At 39.6% G+C, this 19,414-nt stretch overlaps 1 protein-coding gene across 1 annotated transcript in view; it reads right to left on the bottom strand.

Moving 5' to 3' along the window:
• Positions 1 to 19,414, bottom strand: part of CFAP54 (cilia and flagella associated protein 54) — a 324,333-nt gene that overhangs the window by 86,610 nt on the left and 218,309 nt on the right. Inside the window, exons 52-56 of the mRNA XM_052640302.1 lie at positions 16,211 to 16,316; positions 14,065 to 14,209; positions 12,956 to 13,113; positions 12,605 to 12,784; positions 12,378 to 12,504 (exon numbers count right to left, since the gene is read on the bottom strand). Coding sequence (XP_052496262.1) covers positions 12,378 to 12,504; positions 12,605 to 12,784; positions 12,956 to 13,113; positions 14,065 to 14,209; positions 16,211 to 16,316 — 716 coding nt within the window. The remainder of the gene's footprint in view (positions 1 to 12,377; positions 12,505 to 12,604; positions 12,785 to 12,955; positions 13,114 to 14,064; positions 14,210 to 16,210; positions 16,317 to 19,414) is intronic.

Genomic DNA, 19,414 nt, shown 5'->3' with positions numbered 1-19,414 from the left:
GCTCTTAAACCCCAATAATCACCAACAACGATTAGATGGCAGGCAAGAAGGATATGCTAATACCATTTGTCCTATACCACCTCACATCTCAATACCTCTCCCATTACATGTCTTGCTTATTGTTTCAAAGTATACTATAACTGTTTATTAATATAAAACAAAAATATCAAGTCTCTTCATGTCATTGAGGCACTTATATACATGTACAATGTGTACTATAGTACTATAAATAATTACTGACATATAATAATAGTACTTATTTTCTATGTTTTTGTTAAAACTAGAAAAAGAATTGTTACAGAAATTGACTTTTCTTTCTCTCTCCCTAACTAGATAACAGATCCTTTGAAGGCAAAGATGATGGCTCCCAGTTATATTCCCACTCCCCAGCATCATTCTCAAACCTTTCCTCAATCAGTAATCTACTTCTTCAGCTAATAAGGAAGCTCTAGGTTCAGTCATTAATGGGAAAAATAATCTTTAATAATCATGATACTTATCTTTTTGTTGTTTTAGAAAAATAATCTTAAAATGTCTTTCTCTGCAAGAGGTTTTCACAAAGAAAAGAAATAACCTAAGTGCCTCTGTTCTTGCAATGTAATCTATGCTATCACTGTAAAGGAAAACTGTAGAGAAACATCAAATCAGAGGAATTTTATGCCTCATAATATTGAAGCGCACCTTTTTGCAATAAACATCAACTCTGTGAAAAAGATGTTGTGAAGCTGACATTATTTTGACCGGAGAGCTGCTTTTGGTTTTTGTTCTTTAAGTTGGTATTTAATATAACATAACAGAAACCAAGCTGTTCTGCTACAAGTGAGTCTAAAAAACAGCAGCAGTATTGCCACTGAGTGGTGACACATCTTCAAGATTAGTAAGGCGGGAGAGCAGAGAATACATTTAACACAATCTGCACAATTTAACACAATCTGCACTTTAAGTTCTTGTAGAAATCAAATATATTGATAAAATAAATTGCGGGCTAAAAATGTAGGAAAATAGCTCTCATGGGATCAGTGAACAGGATAGGAAGTCTGCAGGTCAGCTAGGCTAGCCTAATTTCATAAATAAGGAAACATTAATAATAGGGGTGAATGGATTTCCCTACAGCAATAAAATTCATAAATGATGATGATAATCATAAAACAAAAATAATCATGATGAGGAGGAGAAGGAGGGGAACAAGGGGAAAAGATTCTGGGCAGTTTGAACACACTTCTGTTGCCCTCCTTCCCCAACTCTAGTCCAATCACCAGCTTCTCCTGAGCTGAGCAGCTGCTGGAATGGGAGGTAAGTGGGGCCCAGGAGGTGAGGGGTGATGTTTCAAAATGTCGGTTTGGTTGTTATTCAGGTATGACAAGGTCAACAGGTCAGAAGATGATTGCCACTGAAAAGACTGGTTTCTTTTTGCTCAAAGTTCTCAAGAGGAGGGGGGCACACATGCCATGCAGGGCACCACAAAGAAGCATGAGGGTCAGTCAGGAGGTAGAAGTGTTACAGCAAAGAACAAAATCTTACTCCTGTTGGATCTGTTTCTTTGATTTTAATCTTACTCCCTATTGCTTGTGTTTATTAAAAGGATAGTGTCTATACATAATGGCCTGCCTCAGGGAACACCACCCCTCTGTCTGAATGTTAGGCCAAAGTGCCTTTGTTCAGGGAGACATCCTGGTCCTATCCACCTGTGGATGGCTACAGAAAGGTAGAAATTAATACACATACTCTGTGAGGCTGGCCATTCCAGGAGGTATCTGCAAGATTAATGGCCTTTTCACTTTAATTCCTCACCCTCCCCTGCTCCGTGTTCTATAAAAGATACTGGCATCCAGACCCCGATAAGAGGGCTATTTTGAGACATTAGTCTGCCATCTTCTTGGTCAGATGGCTTTCTGATTACAGTCATATTCCTTGCCTCAACACCTCGTCTCTGATATATTGGCCTGTTGTGTGGAAAGAAGAGTGAGCTTGGACGGGGTAACAGAAGGGGCAAGAAAAAAATGTGGGCAAGAGTCTTTTTTTCAATTTTTATTTTGACTTTATTTTACTTTACAATACTGTATTGGTTTTGCCATACATTGACATGAATCCACCACAGGTGTATATGAGTTCCCAAATATGAACCCCCCCCCCCCACCTCCCACCCCATATCATCTCTCTGGATCATCCCCATACACCAGCCCCAAGCATCCTGTATCCTGCATCGATCATAGACTGGTGATTCGTTTCTTACATGATAGTATACATGTTTCAATGCCATTCTCCCAAATCATCCCACCCTCTCCCTCTCCCTCTGAGTCCAAAAGTCCGCTCTACACATCTGTGTCTCTTTTGCTGTCTTGCATATAGGGTCATCATTACCATCTTTCTAAATTCCGTATATATGTGTTAGTATACTGTATTGGTGTTTTTCTTTCTGGCTTACTTCACTCTGTATAATCGGCTCCAGTTTCATCCATCTCATTAGAACTGATTCAAATGTATTCTTTTTAATGGCTGAGTAATACTCCATTGTGTATATGTACCACAGCTTTCTTATCCATTCATCTGCTGATGGACATCTAGGTTGTTTCCATGTCCTGGCTATTATAAACAGTGCTGCGATGAACATTGGGGTACATGTGTCTCTTTCAATTCTGGTTTCCTCGGTGTGTATCCCAGCAGTGGGATTGCTGGGTCATAAGGCAATTCTATTTCCAGTTTTTTAAGGAATCTCCACACTGTTCTCCATAGTGGCTGTACTAGTTTGCATTCCCACCAACAGTGTAAGAGGGTTCCCTTTTCTCCATACCCTCTCCAGCATTTATTGCTTGCAGACTTTGGATCACAGCCATTCTGACTGGTGTGAAGTGGTACCTCATTGTGGTCCTGATTTGCATTTCTCTAATAATGAGTGACGTTGAGCATCTTTTCATGTGTTTGTTAGCCATCCATATGTCTTCTTTGGAGAAATGTCTCTTTAGTTCTTTGGCCCATTTTTTGATTGGGCCGTTCATTTTTCTGGAATTGAGCTGCATAAGTTGCTTGTATATTTTTGAGATTAGTTGTTTGTCAATTGCTTCATTTGCTATTATTTTCTCCCATTCCGAAGGCTGTCTTTTCACCTTGCTTAGAGTTTCCTTTGTTGTGCAGAAGCTTTTAATTTTAATTAGATCCTATTTGTTTATTTTTGCTTTTATTTCCAGAATTCTGGGAGGTGGATCATAGAGGATCCTGCTGTGATTTATGTTGAAGAGTGTTTTGCCTATGTTCTCCTCTAGGAGTTTTATAGTTTCTGGTCTTACATTTAGATCTTTAATCCATTTTGAGTTTATTTTTTTGTGTGGTGGTGTTAGAAAGTGATCTAGTTTCATTCTTTTACAAGTGGTTGACCAGTTTTCCCAGCACCACTTGTTAAAGAGATTGTCTTTACTCCATTGTATATTCTTGCCTCCTTTGTCAAAGATAAGGTGTCCATATGTGTGTGGATTTATCTCTGGGCTTTCTATTTTGTTCCATTGATCTATATGTCTGTCTTTGTGCCACTACCATACTGTCTTGATGACTGTGGCTTTGTAGTAGAGCCTGAAGTCAGGCAAGTTGATTCCTCCAGCTCCATTCTTCTTTCTCAAGATTGCTTTGGCTATTCGAGGTTTTCTGTATTTCCATACAAATCTTGAAATTATTTGTTCTAGTTCTGTGAAAAATACCACTGGTAGCTTGATAGGGATTGCATTGAATCTGTACATTGCTTTGGGTAGTATACTCATTTTCACTATATTGATTCTTCCCATCCATGAACATGGTATATTTCTCCATCTATTAGTGTCCTCTGGATTTCTTTCATCAGTGTTTTATAGTTTTCTATATATAGGTCTTTAGTTTCTTTAGGTAGATATATTCCTAAGTATTTTATTCTTTTCGTTGCAATGGTGAATGGAAATGTTTCCTTAATTTGTTTTTCTACTTTCTCATTATTAGTGTATGGAAATGCAAGGGATTTCTGTGCATTGATTTTATATCCTGCAACTTTACTATATTCACTGATTACCTCTAGTAATTTTCTGGTGGAGTCTTTAGGGTTTTCTATGTAGAGGATCATGTCATCTGCAAACAGTGAGAGTTTGACTTCTTCTTTTCCAATTTGGGTTCCTTTTATTTCTTTTTCTGCTCTGATTGCTGTGGCCAAAACTTCCAGAACTTTGTTGAATAGTAGCAGTGAAAGTGGGCACCCTTGTCTTGTTCCTGACTTTAGGGGAAATGCTTTCAATTTTTCACCATTGAGGATAATGTTTGCTGTGGGTTTGTCATATATAGCTTTTATTATGTTGAGGCATGTTCCTTCTATTCCTGCTTTCTGGAGAGTTTTTATCATAAATAGATGTTGAATTTTGTCAAAGGCCTTCTCTGCATCTATTGAGATAATCATATGGCTTTTATTTTTCAATTTGTTAATGTGGTGAGTTACATTGATTGATTTGCGGATATTGAAGAATCCTTGCATCCCTGGGATAAAGCCCACTTGGTCATGGTGTATGATCTTTTTAATGTGTTGTTGGATTCTGATTGCTAGAATTTTGTTGAGGATTTTTGCATCTATGTTCATCAGTGATACTGGCCTGTTGTTTTCTTTTTTTGTAGCATCTTTGTCAGGTTTTGGTATTAGGATGATGGTGGCCTCATAGAATGAGTTTGGAAGTTTACCTTCCTCTGCAATTTTCTGGAAGAGTTTGAGTAGGATAGGTGTTAGCTCTTCTTGAAATTTTTGGTAGAATTCAGCTGTGAAGCCGTCTGGACCTGGGCTTTTGTTTGTTGGAAGATTTCTGATTACAGTTTCAATTTCCGTGCTTGTGATGGGTCTGTTAAGATTTTATATTTCTTCTTGGTTCAGTTTTGGAAAATTGTACTTTTCTAAGAATTTGTCCATTTCTTCCACGTTGTCCATTTTATTGGCATATAATTACTGATAGTAGTCTCTTATGATCCTTTGTATTTCTGTGTTGTCTGTTGTGATCTCTCCATTTTCATTTCTAATTTTATTGATTTGATTTTTCTCTCTTTGCTTCTTGATGAGTCTGGTTAATGGTTTGTCAATTTTATTTATCCTTTCAAAGAACCAGCTTTTGGCTTTGTTGATTTTTGCTATGGTGTCTTTTGTTTCTTTTGCATTTATTTCTGCCCTAATTTTTAAGATTTCTTTCCTTCTACTAACTCTGAAGTTCTCCATTTCTTTCTTTGCTAGTTGCTTTAGGTGTAGAGTTAGGTTATTTATTTGACTTTTTCCTTGTTTCTTGAGGTATGCCTATATTGCTATGAACTTTCCTCTTAGCACTGCTTTTATAGTGTCCCACAGGTTTGGGGTTGTTGTGTTTTCATTTTCATTTGTTTCTATGCATATTTTGATTTCTTATTTGATTTCTTCTGTGATTTGTTGGTTATTCAGAAGCGTGTTGTTCAGTCTCCATATGTTGGAATTTTTAATAGTTTTTCTCCTGTAATTGAGATCTAATCTTAATGCATTATGGTCAGAAAAGATGCTTGGAATGATTTCGATTTTTTTGAATTTATCAAGGTTAGATTTATGGCCCAGGATGTGATCTATCCTGGAGAAGGTTCAGTGAGCACTTGAGAAAAAGGTGAAATTTATTGTTTTGGGGTGAAATGTCCTATAGATATCAGTTAGGTCTAACTGGTCTATTGTATCTTTTAAAGTTTGTGTTTCTTTGTTAATTTTCTGTTTAGTTGATCTGTCCATAGGTGTGAGTGGGGTATTAAAGTCTCCCACTATTATTGTGTTATTGTTGATTTCCCCTTTCATACTTGTTAGCATTTGTCTTACATATTGTTGTGCTCCTATGTTGGATGCATATATATTTATAATTGTTATGTCTTCTTCTTGGATTGATCCTTTGATCATTATGTAGTGGCCTTCTTTGTCTCTTTTCACAGCCTTTGTTTTAAAGTCTAGTTTATCGGATATGCATATTGCCACTCCTGCTTTCTTTTGGTCTCTATTTGCATGATATATCTTTTTCCAGCCCTTCACTTTCAGTCTGTATGTGTCCCTTGTTTTGAGGTGGGTCTCTTGTAGGCAGCATATATAGGGGTCTTGTTTTTGTATCCATTCAGCCAGTCTTTGCCTTTTGGTTGGGGCACTCAACCCATTTACATTTAAGGTAATTATTGATAAGTATGACCCCATTGCCATTTACTTTATTGTTTTGGGTTCAGGTTTATATGCCCTTTTTGTGTTTCCTGTCTAGAGAATATCCTTTAGCATTTGTTGGAGAGCTGGTTTGGTGGTGCTGAATTCTCTCAGCTTTTGCTTCTCTCTCTGTAAAGCTTTTGATTTCTCCTTCGTATTTGAATGAGATCCTTGCTGGGTACAGTAATCTGGGCTGTAGGTTATTTTCTTTCATCACTTTAAGTATGTCTTGCCATTCCCTCCTGGCCTGAAGAGTTTCTATTGAAAGATCAGCTGTTATGGGATTCCCCTTGTGTGTTATTTGTTGTTTTTCCCTTGCTGCTTTTAATATTTGTTCTTTGTGTTTGATCTTTGTTAATTTGATTAATATGTGTCTTGGGGTGTTTCACCTTGGGTTAATCCTATTTGGAACTCTCTGGGTTTCTTGGACTTGGGTGATTATTTCCTTCCCCATTTTAGGGAAGTTTTCAACTATTATCTCCTCAAGGATTTTCTCATGGTCTTTCTTTTTGTCTTCTTCTTCTGGGACTCCTATAATTTGAATGTTGGAGCATTTCATATTGTCCTGTAGGTCTCTGAGATTGTCCTCATTTCTTTTGTTTTTCTTTTTTCCTCTCTGATTCATTTATTTATTCATTTATTTCTACCATTCTATCTTCTATTTCACTAATCCTATCTTCTGCCTCCATTATTCTACTATTTGTTGCTTCCAGAGTGTTTCTGATCTCATTTATAATTTATTCATTATATACTGACTTTTTTATTTCTTCTAGGTCCTTGTTAAACCTTTCTTGCATCTTCTCAATCCTTGTCTCCAGGATATTTATCTGTGATTCCATTTTGATTTCAAGATTTTGGATCATTTTCACTATCAATATTCGGAATTCTTTCTCAGGTAGATTCCCTATCTCTTCCTCTTTTTTTTGGTTTGGTGGGCATTTATCCTGTTCCTTTACCTGCTGAGTATTCCTCTGTCTCTTCATCTTGGTTATATTGCTGCATTTGGGGTGGCCTTTCTATATTCTAGTAATTTGTGGAGTTCTCTTTATTATGGAGCTTCCTCACTGTGGGTGGGGTTGTATCAGTGGTTTGTCTAGGTTCTTGGTTAGGGAGGCTTCTGTTGGAGTTCTGGTGGGTGGAGCTGGATTTCTTCTCTCTGGAGTGCAATGGAGTGACCAGTAATGTGTTATGAGACGTCAGTGGTTTTGGAGTAACTTTGAGCTGCCTGAATATTGAAGCTCAGGGGCGTGTTATTGTGTTGCTGGAGAATTTGTGTGGTATGTCTTGCTCTGGAACTTGTTGGCCCTTGGGTGGTGCTTGGTTTCAGTGTAGGTGTGGAGGCATTTGATTAGCTCCTATTGATTAATATTCCCTGGATTCAGGAGTTCTCTGATGTTTTCAGGATTTGGACTTAAGCCTCCTGCTTCTGGTTTTCAGTTTTATTTTTACAGTAGCCTCAAGACTTCTCCATCTATACAGCACTGATGATAAAACATCTAGGTTAAAGATGAAAAGTTTCTCCACATTGAGGGACACCCAGAGAGGTTCACTGAGTTACATGGAAAAGAGAAGAGGGAGGGGGTAGTTACAGGTGACTGGAATGAGATGAGGTAGGATCAAAAGAGGAGAGAGCAAGCTAGCCAGTAATCACTTCCTTATGTGCGCTCCACAGTGTGGACCGCTCAGAGGTATTCATGGAGTTATACAGGGAAGAGGAGAAGGAGGAAGTCAACAGAGGTGGCCAGGAGGATAAATGAGAAAAATGAAAAGGAGAGAGACAAATCCAGCCAGTAACCAGTTCCTTAGGTGTTCTCCACCGTCTGGAACACACAGAGATTCACAGAGTTGGGTAGAGAAGAGAAGGGGGAGGGAAGGGACAGAGGCTACCTGGTGGAGAAAAAGGAGAGTCCAAAGGAGGAGAGAGTGGTCAAGCCCATAATCCTGCTCTCAGGTAAAACTGGGTAGTGAAGTTTGGGTTTTTAAATGTGCAAAATTGACAATAAAAACCAAAAAGCAAAGATTAAAAATCTAGAGTAGAGGTTGGATTTTCAAAAATACAATATTAAAGAAAAGAAGAAGAAAAAAAAAACACAAAAAAACAAAGCCACAAGAATTATTAAAAAACAACAACAGCAACTACGCAAAGACTATATATGGTGTTTGCTTTAAAAAATAGGGTCTTTTTTTTTGAAAAGTAATAGTAGGTTATAGAAATAAAAATTAAAGGAGAAATAGAGGACTTAACAATTTTAAAAAGTTAGAAAAAAAAAAGAAGAAGAAGAAAAAGAAAAGAAAAAACAACCACACAACAACATCAACAACAACAACAACAACAAAAACAAAAAAACAAAAAAGAAAAAAAGAATGATCGTAAAAATAGTAAAGATATATCTGGTCCTTTCTCTGGTGTTGTGGGCAGTGTGGGGTCACTTCCAAGGTGGTTCCCCCTGTTTAACTTCTTCTGTTTGCTGGTGTCTTCAGTGTCTGATTTCCGTCCTGACATCGGTGGGGGGGGCGGTGGTGGACACTTCTTTTTTTTTTTTAGGCTCCCTTGTTCAGTCACGCTGTAGGGAGGGAGGGATGCTGCAAACAAATAACACTGTCATGTGCACGCAGTGTCTCAGCCCCGCTGGGCCTGCCCCTGCTCGCAGCGCACAAACCGCTCAGGCTCTACGTTGCTCCCCTGGGGACCGTCTGAGGCCGGCCCTAGGCTACATCCACCTCCCCAGTCTAAACCGCTCAGGTTCGGCACTCAGGTAGCCCTCAGAGGCGCAGACTCGGTTGGGCCTGCGTTTTGTGCCCTTCCCAGGTCCGAGTAGCTCAGGTGTTTGGCAAGCGCGGTTGCTGCGACTTATCACCTTTCCCGTCTCTGCTGCTCAGTTTTCTGGGTGTACCGCTGGTGCCCCTTGTGAGGCGGATGGCAACTGTCCAGAACCCCCAGAAGTCTTAGCAAAGAAGCCTGTTTGCAGTTTGTAGGTAAAGTCTCTCCGGGGCTGTGACTGCTCCCTTCCAGCCCTTACGGCTCTGGGTGCCTGCCCCCAGCGGGGGATGGTCTGCAGCCGGCTATTTCCGTTCCGTCCTTTGTTCTGTGCGTGGTCCTGGCGGTGTCTTATGTTCGAGCTTTTCGCGTGGTAGCTATCCCACAGTCTGGTTTGCTAGCCCAAGTTAGTTCGTTCTGGTTACATGTGGGGCATTCCTGCCCAATTCTTAAAAAGCACTGCAGCCCAGGCCTCCCGCACCTCCCTGCCCTGCCCCCACTTGCTAGTGGCAGATGCAGGCATCTGCGCTGCTTTTCCGCTGGGGGAGTTACTGTTGGGCTTGTAATCTGTTGGTTTTAATTATTTATTTATTTTTCCTTCCTGTTATGTTGCCCTCTGTGCTTCCAAGGCTTGCCACAGACTCGGCAGGGAGAGTGTTTCCTGGTGTTTGGAAACCTCTCTTCTTAAGATTCCCTTCCTGGGACAGGATTCCCTTCCCAGGATGGGATTGCTTTCCTGGGACGGAGCTCCCTCCCCACCTCCTTTGTCTCTTTTTTCATCTTTTATATTTTTTCCTACCTGTTTTTGAAAATGATGATCTGCTTTTCTGGGTGCTTGATGTTCTCTGCCAGCATTCAGAAGTTGTTTTGTGGAGTTTGCTCAGCATTGAAATGTTCTTTTGATGAATTTGTGAGGGAGAAAGTGGTCTCCCCGTCCTATTCCTCCGCCATCTTAGGACCGCCCCCCAGGCAAGAGTCTTTATTGTGTTTTTTGTGGAAAGGAGTGGGTGGGTAGTGTAAGCAGACCAAGGTTTAGGATTGGCTAGTGTATATAATTTCAGTGGTCTCTGCTAGTAGTGTATATTTATCTCTGGGGTGATTAGGGCAGAGAAATATTGGCCCCAAGGGTAAGAACCCAGCAAGCTCAGTAAAGGTTTTGGGTGTGGGCTCTGAAAAAGCTGGTTTGCATATAAAAGTCACCATCACAGGAAAGTGGTTAACTAATCTCTAAGAATTGGCTAACCCTGAGAGGGGAAGTCCCTCCCTGGTTAGCAAGATTCTGGATGTCAAAGCATCTGGAATACATTTTTTAAAATAATTTTATTTATGTATTTATTTTTGGCCGTGTTTTGTCTTTGTTGCTGCACTGACTTTTCTCTAGTTGTGGTAAGTGGGGGCTACCCTCTAGCTTCTTGCACTGCAGGGGCTTCCCATTGTGGTGACATCTCTTGTTGGAGAGCATGTGCTCTAGGGCAGGTGGAATTCAGTAGTTGCAGCTCCAGGCTCCAGAGCACAGGCTTAATAGTTGTGGTGCATGGGTTTAGTTGCTTGGTGGCTTGTGGGATCTTTCCAGATCAGGGATTGAACCCATGCATTGGCAGATGGATTCTTTACCACTAACTAAGCCACTGTGAAAGCCCCAGATATACATTTCTTGTCTTTTTTTTTAAAGGCATGATTAATATAGGTTAGAACAAAGAGAGCTGTTACAAGATTTTCAGCCCTCTGAGACAGACAAGAGCCTTGGAGCTAGAGGCACATAGCTTTGGGTCAACAGTGTCTGTGAGCTCCTGTGAAGGGTAGTAATACTGGTTTCCTAGGAGTTATATGGTAAACAATCTGCCAATGCAGGAAATATAAGAGATGCTGATTCAATCCCTGGATCAGGAAGATCCCCTGGAGAAGGAAATGGCACTCTACTCCAGGACTCTTGCCTGGAAAATTCCATGGGCAGAGGAGCCTGGCAGGCTACAGTCCCTGGGGCCACAAAAAGTCAGACACGACTGAGCAACTGAGCACACACACACACACACACACACACACACACACACACACACCCCTCTGGCTTACTGGCCTACCTTCTACAATCAGGTCCTCTCTTGGCGGGCTTCAGGCTATCCCCCAGTCTATTCTTCACCCAGCAGCCAGGGTAATCCTTTGAAACATAAACTCTTCCCTGATCACCCCCTCCCATTAGGCTGCCCCTACCCGACTCTGCTCTGGCTGTAATGGTCTCTTTGCACTTCTGGAATATGCCAAATGTGTCCTGACCTCAGAACCTACAACTCACTGCTCGCTCTGCCTCCACTATGCATGACCCCACTATACATATTCATGACTCCACTATGCATATGCATAATGCTTACAGTCCAGAGTTAAGCACCACCTCCCCAAAGAGGCCTTTCCCAATTATTCTATTCAGTACTTAAATAGACATGCCTTCCTTTGCTATTCTTTATCAACAGACCTTATCCACACCTTTTATAACACTAATTACAATTACATCAGTTCAGTTCAGTTCAGTCACTCAGTCGTGTCTGACTCTGCATCCTCATGAATCGCAGCACGCCAGGCCTCCCTGTCCATCACCAACTCCCAGAGTTCACTCAGACTCGCATCCATCGAGTCAGTGATGCCATCCAGCCATCTCATCCTCTGTCGTCCCCTTCTCCTCCTGCCCGTAATCCCTCCCAGAATCAGTCTTTTCCAATGAGTCAACTCTTTGCATGAGTTGGCCAAAGTATTGGAGTTTCAGCTTCAGCATCATTCCCTCCAAAGACATACATAAACATAATTCATCATCATATTTAAGCTTTCTATATCCTTGCAGATTTCCTATATAGTCGTTATCAAATACAGATTTCTATAAAATATGTATTGTATTAATTTTTCTAAATATTATAAAAATGTATACATATTGAGTAAATATTAAAACGTTTTATATAATATTTATAATATGATAAATGATATAATATTCATTCCTGAATATAATTTGTTTACTTGTTTATCTCTGTCTTCAAGGTTAAGAGCAGGAACTACATCTGTTTTCATCTCCAGTAGCTTCCCAGGACCTCACATGGAGGCCGGCACATGGGAGGTGATCAGATGTCTGTTCCTTCATCAGCAAAAGGAAGAACTGAGTAGATAATTGCATTCTAACATTTCCACTATCAAGTATCATTTCATACAAACTACTTTTCAACTAAAGGATTACACTGTGTAAACAGCTTTGTATAACCAGCTATTTAATTAAATGTCTTTGTGTGCAAGGAATAACATGGCACTAATAATAATTTTTTCAACTGTTTTTTAAATAAATGGAATCTGGGTATTCATAAATATTGCCCCAAATTAAATGCACTCACAAGATAGCCTGTTTGAAAGTAAATTAAACTTTTTCATCAGTGTCTTGAATATATGTTTAAGTGTCCTTACCAATTCTCATTTTTGTTTTGGCCAATAACATGACGTGAGGAAGATAAATATTTTTCAAAGGCAGTAATGGACTTGCATAGTCAGTGTTTGATGAAGGCAATTCAATTGTTTCTCCAAAAGTTATCATCTGTAAAAGAAACATTATAATAAGTAATTAGCTAATGTGGTCTGCAATAAGAAAAAGAAGAATAAGTTTCTAAATCTTTCGGACAGTAAAGCATTCTCACCTGTTCTATAAGAATGTTGTGAGACTGAGTCAACAAATACAATTTTTCTATTTTTGAAGAAGGAGTTTCCTTGAATTTCTCAGCTTTTGTTAAATCATCCAGCAAAAGCATGCTTCTCACCAGGGTTAAATGAGATCGAGGAGAAATAAAGTCACGTCCTTCAAGCAACTGTATTACCTCCTATTAAAATAAAATTATTATGTCTGATAGTACCATTTACAATTCACTGAAACAAGAGCTGGCCATATTGACTGCCATATAAGCAGTAACTAATGGAAATTTAAACTCTTTCCTTTTATTCTAACCAGAATCCTTTGGTAAATATCAATGTGAATGAGACTGCCTTCCTACCTGAAGGCTTTTTATGATGTCTGCCTTTAAATGCTTTTCTTGTAGGCCGATAATTACAGCTTGCATCAAGAATTCAGCCTGTAGCTCTCTGTCACCTGCAACTTTTGCCTCCACACACACTTCATTGATAAGGCTCACGTAATCTGTTATATCGTTTTCTAAAATAAACAAATGCAGTTACTTAAAATGCACTGAGAAAGGAAGAAACTGTATAAGCATAATATCCTCAAAGTTTATCACAGGAATATTGTATAAAATAGAAGAAAAGGAAGATGCAAAGATGGAAAACAAAACTACATGAAATATTGAAAATAAATGTAATTTGGGGGAAAGTACTTTAGAGTATTCAAATGCTGCAAAAGTAATAATGATATTGCACGAAATAATTTAATTTGGGAGATGGGCAGAGATGCGTAAATAGATAGGTTCACATACAGATAACTATTAACCACTGCCACCACTAATATTGTATGTGCCAGGCTGTAAACTAAGAACTTTAGAAATTTAACCTATTTATTCTGGAAATAATCCTATGAAGTAGGTACCTTATTTCTATTTTACAGAGGAGAAAACTGGGGCATAGGGGGATTAAGTGATTTGGCCAAGATTACACAGCAAGGAAGTGGTGGATAGAGTATTTGAACTGAAGGCAGGGTGGCTCCAGAAACTGCTCTCTGGACCCCGGCACCAGGCTGCCTTCCTAGATGACAGGAAGGCTTGTGCATTAGTATTCTGAAATGTCATTGCCTGCGATGCAAAGATCAGTAACATATATGCCATTTTCAGTGATACAAGGGACTGCTGAAAATGATTATCTTTCATTTTGACCATAAAATGATGGTCAAAATTTTGTGACCATCATTTTAAAGGCTGAAAAACAATAATACTGGCTAATTATTGAGTGCTTATTATGTGCTAGGGGCTGTGCTACATGCTTTATACATATTATCTCACTTTAATATCTTTATTTTTTAAATTCTGAAAACAGATCAAGCTTAGAAGTTATAAAATGTTAATGTTACAATAAAATACATCCCAATAAAACCTCTGTTACCTAAATAAAATTAAATTTTATGAAACCTTTGATTAAAGAAACAGGATATTTGTACCTTTCACAATTCCAATGCCACGAATCTGGGCAACAAATGCAGTCACCAAGGCTAAGCGGCACCTCAACCACAGATGAATGTTGAAATATTCTCGAGAATTTAGGGAAATAGGATCTAAAAAATTGTCGTCTTTACTTTCAGTCACCTAAACAATATCAAAATGATGATTATCTTTCCACTTAAAACTGTCCAAGTTCTAGCCTAGTGCTAAATATAAGTTAAGGGAAGCAGTGATACCATTTAATAGCATTAAATTTTTAATTTTAGAAATTATTCTTTAACATTCTATAAAACATAAAAGATATACAAAAAACAAGTGAAATCACTATTAACACTGATCCTCATTTAAGTGCTTTCTTTTTCTCTGTGTACCCACTGTTGAAAACTAGATTTACAGTCTGAATTTTTCATTGCAAATTATATCAACAGTTTCCATACCTTCAAAACTTTTGTGACCATCATTTTAAAGGCTGAAAAACAATAATACTGGCTAATTATTGAGTGCTTATTATGTGCCAGGGGCTGTGCTACATGCTTTATTCATATTATCTCACTTAATCCTCCTGACAAGCCAAAGAGCAGTTATTGTTATTCTCTGTTTTTCAGATTTGAGAAGTGAAGCCTAGGGAGGCTACCTATTTGCTTAAACCCCATCATATTCTGGCAGAGGTTATGATTCACACTTGTGTCTTTCTGAATTTAGAGCCCACAGTCTTAACTGACTAAGTTATATTGTAGGTGCTGCTCACAGCCCGAACATATTTTATGACCTACTATCCTTCTCGTTTCACTTTACAAAGGAAATGACCAGTGGGAGGGAAGGTGACAAAGGAACTCTTCCAGAGCTATCAATCTCAGACACTTCATCTAGAAAAATGCCTTTTTGTTCTAGGAATTTCCTGCTACAATTTCTGACGATTCACCATCTCCAAACAGTCAGCAGTATCTGTTATCAAGGAGCTGTGACCTGGACTTGATGAGGGCTAAAGTGACTGACAGGTGAGGTGCAGAGGAGGAGAGGGTGAGCTGTTCCTGGGACCAGAGTAAGAAGGGAACAGAGAACCAGGGAGAGGATCATGATTAAAATGAGGGGTCTACTGCTTAGATTAGATTTACAGAGAAAAAAAAAAAAAAAAAAAAAACCTATCTATGTACCTTTATCTCCTACATGCCTGTTACTATTGAAAAGCCAAGTCATGCTTAATCTAAATTAGGACTCCTCAGCCTCAGCACGACTGACATTTTGGGCCAGATACTTGTTGTGGGGGAAATGTCCTGTGTGTTGCAGGATGTTGAGCAACATCCCTGGCTTCTACCCAGTAGATGTCAGTAGCACGGCCTCTAGTTAGAACAACCGAAATATCTCTAGGCACTGCAAATGTCCCCTGGGAGGCAAAAGCGCCCCCAGTTGACAACCACCACTCTAAGTAAATTTTCAGAATCAGATTGCTTTTTAGCATATATATTGCTTTTAATATAGTAAGAAATGAGTCAATTAGTTTTATTTTGTAAAGACTTAGATAGTAGCAATTTTATTAGTAAAGCTTAAGCTTTATTTTATTCATTTTTAAATGAGCAAGGGTTTAGTGTACTGAATCTTTATATTTTAATCCTAAACAACCCTGTATTATTAAATTACTTGGTCTAATTGAAGTCCATAAAATTTCAAAGAATGTGAGACACCAGTTGCCATATAGATTTGAGAGCTGAAGTGCAGAAGAATCTAACTGTGAGAAATTCAAGATGGGAAACAGCACACGTGTCACACTGGTAATGCTAACGAAGAAATATAATCGAAAGTGAAATGAAGACCAAGTACTGTGAAACAACTTCATTTACTGGTGACACCAGACTAGAAGACTAGAATGATATATCTGGTGGCACTTCAGTCACTATTACATCCAATTCCAAAAGTTCCTAAATGAGATTATGTAGCTCTTTAAAAAAATTTTAAGGAACTTGCCCAAGGTATATTGACTAATAAATAGCATCAACATGGGACTTAAACACAGATCTTTTTATTCTGAACTCAATGTTTTCAGTACTTTACCCCTTTGTTTCATTTAAATAAAGAGACAGTATCCTAGTATGTCAATAATTATTCCATAATAAATATTGTAAGGCCAAACATTAAACTCATACATACATAACTTTCTGGAGAGGCGCAATTCTCTGAGGCATCTTCTACTACCTTCCTTTTAAAAAGTTTTGAATCCTGGAGAAGTTTAAGTGTGGAAAATACTATCGCAGCACTAAAATAGAAAATATAATTTAAACATTATTAGTATTGCACTTATGGCATTTGTACCTTATTTCCTAAGTCTCTTCCTCCAAAAAACCCCTCCCCATATTGCCACCCACCCACCCTCCAAACTATTAGGTGCCCTGTCTGTGTGCCCTAGTGTGGTCTTAACCACAAGACGGTACTTATCACATTATTAACTGCCTGCAAACCCCTGTATAGTCTCACCTGATGTATCTTATTCCTTGCTGAAATCCAGCATCTAGTGGCTCAGACACAATAGAAGTTAAAAAATATGTTTAAATGAAAAATGTGAACAAAAGAATGAATGCTTCCAAGATCTAAAACAAAATTTACTCACACATTCATTAATAAAATGAGCACAGATGTATTTTCCATACATCAGAATATGGTTCTCCAGGGTTTTTTGATGCCATAAAACTGTGTTGCTTAATGCTATGCACTTGGAAACTCTTAAGGAAAATTTTTGCTCAATCAGTATATAGCAGTCCCAAGAGGTAAATGTACTTAATGAAGAAAACAGAAGCCAGGAGATAGGAACTCTTCTCACTTCCTGTTGCCTGGGATGTAAGTTTTTCTTCACTTTAAACCATCCCATCCTCTTTCCCTGTATGATGATATACATATAATTGATGTCACACTTTTTCAAAATATTTTAATAATATATGTCAACAGGCCTTCTCATTTGAAAATCTAGACCAAAACAAAATTCAAGTGCAGAATAATCTAACTGACAATGCTTGTTGTTACGCTACTTTATACACAGAAAGATTGGATGAAAGCCAAATGGACAATATATCCATTTATCTAACTGCTCACTTGATAGCTCCACTTGAATAGTAAATAACAATCGCATTTAAGAGGTGTTATGAACTAAACTGTGTTGAGGTCCTAACCCTGTGTGCCTCAGCATGCATTCTGACCTGGAAATAGAGTCTTGACAGAGGTCGTTGGGGTGGACCCTATGTATGTGCTATGTGCTGCGCTAAGTCACTTCATTGTGTTTGACTTTTTGCAACGCTATGGACTATAGCCTGCCAGGCTCCTCTGTCCATGGGATTCTCCAGGCAAGAATACTGGATACAGTTGCCATTTCCTTCTCCAGGGGATCTTCCTGACCCAGGGATTGAACCTGTGTCTCTTACATCTCCTGCACTGGCAGGTGTGTTACCTGGAAACCACTAGTGTTACCTGGAAAGCCCCATTCAATATAACCACTGTCCTTACAAATGGGGGGAATTTGGCCAGAAAGACAGGTATGGACAGAGAAACAGACATGCCCAGAGGGAAGCTGATGTGAAGACATCCAGGGAGAAGACAGCCCATGACTGGAGTGACGCATCTCTCCATCATGCACGATGTAGAACACCAAAGATCGCTGGCAAACACCAGAAGCAACAAGAGGTGAGGAAGGGCTCCCTCCAGAGCTGTCAAAAAGAACAGGGTCTTGCCAACACCCTGATTTTTGCACAGTCAGCCTCCAGAACTGTGAGACAATAAAATTCTGTTGTTTTAAGACACAGTCTTGGGTACTCTGTTATACTAGCCCTAGGAAACTTGTTGTTCAGTCGCCCAGTCATGTCCAACTCTTTGTGATCCCATGGACTGCAACATGCCAGGCCTCCCTGTCCCTCACCCAGCATCTCCCGGAGTTTGCCCAAATTCACATTTGTTGCATTGGTGATGCTGTCCAGACATCTCATCCTCTGACGCCCTTTTCTCCTTCTGCCCTTGGGAGGAGGGAATAGCAGATCTTCTGCCCACTGGAGGAGGAAATGGCAAACCACCCCAGTACACATGCTGTGAGAACCTCATGAACTGTATACAAGGCCTAGGAAACTAGGATGGGTTAAAAGCAGAGCCCCTCCACCTCCACCTCCTCCTCCCTTCCACCTCCTCCACAAAACCTACTCCTCCTTCCTGTTCTCTACCCCCAGATCAAGAGCCCAGTATCAGCACTGCTTCCCCTTTGCCTCCCACTCCATGTTTAATCTGTCAACAATTTCTGTTGGCTTCACTTTCAAATCTGGATACTATCCAGCAGCTCCTTCCTTCCTTCACTGCTACTGCTAATGCCTCCATCCAAGCCACCAACATCTCCAGGCCAGACAGCTGCAGGAACTTCCTGGCCAGTCTGTCTGATATGGCCCCCACCCCTGTGGTCCTGGTCTCTACTCAGTGGCCACATTGATCTCTCTTCAAGACGTAAATGAGACCATGTCATTTCCCCGGTTCTCCTTCCAGAAGCCTCCCTGGCTGTGGTCAGTACACCATCTCCTTTGGGTCAGTTAGTGAGGTTTTCTGGCTAAGAAAACAGCTTCATCAGGGTCCAGGGATGCTTCTAAGAAGGTACAGTCTCTGTGTATAGGCTCCCAAGGTATGTATATATGCTCAGATCTTCATTACATTTTAAAGCCTTTTTTGGGGGGTATGCATCCACATGTTGTATTATGGGGGGTATGCATCCACATGTTGTATTAAAAGATGTCCTCTCTCTCGTCTTCCCTCAATCTTTTTTTAAAATGCTAACTGGTATTTACTGTGTTTACTACCTGTCAGGTGCTATGTTAAGTGCTTTCTGTGAATTAATTGACTTAATCCCCACCACAAACCTACAAAGTATGTACTATTATCATCCCTACTTGACAGATGAGTTAATTGAGACCCAGAAATGTTAAATGACTTGCCTAAGGTGACTCAATGGACATGAGTTTGAGCAAACTCCCAGAGATAGTGAAGGACAGGGAAGGCTGGCATGCTGTAGTCCAGGGAGTCATAGAGTCACACACAACTGAGCGACTGAACAACAAAGGTGACTCACGTAGAAAGGGGAGGCAGGATCAGAACCCAGGCCACTGGAGCCTGCAGCATTCTCAGATTCATCACTCTGCTATAATGTGGCCTCTTCCTTTTTACAGTTCTAACACATTGCATTTTGTTTATCCTGGCACAGGGTTACTTGGGCCCACATTTATATTACTATCTAATTATTGTTAACTGTACCTTGCACGATATAAAAGGCCCTCTTTGTTCAGTTTTTAAATGTCTTTTGCCTTGCATTCTACTCAGTAAGCTTCATTAAATGGG

Source organism: Budorcas taxicolor, chromosome 5, assembly GCF_023091745.1.
Source record: "Budorcas taxicolor isolate Tak-1 chromosome 5, Takin1.1, whole genome shotgun sequence".
NCBI lineage: Eukaryota > Metazoa > Chordata > Mammalia > Artiodactyla > Bovidae > Budorcas > Budorcas taxicolor.
This window is presented reverse-complemented; position numbering and strand designations above follow the sequence as displayed.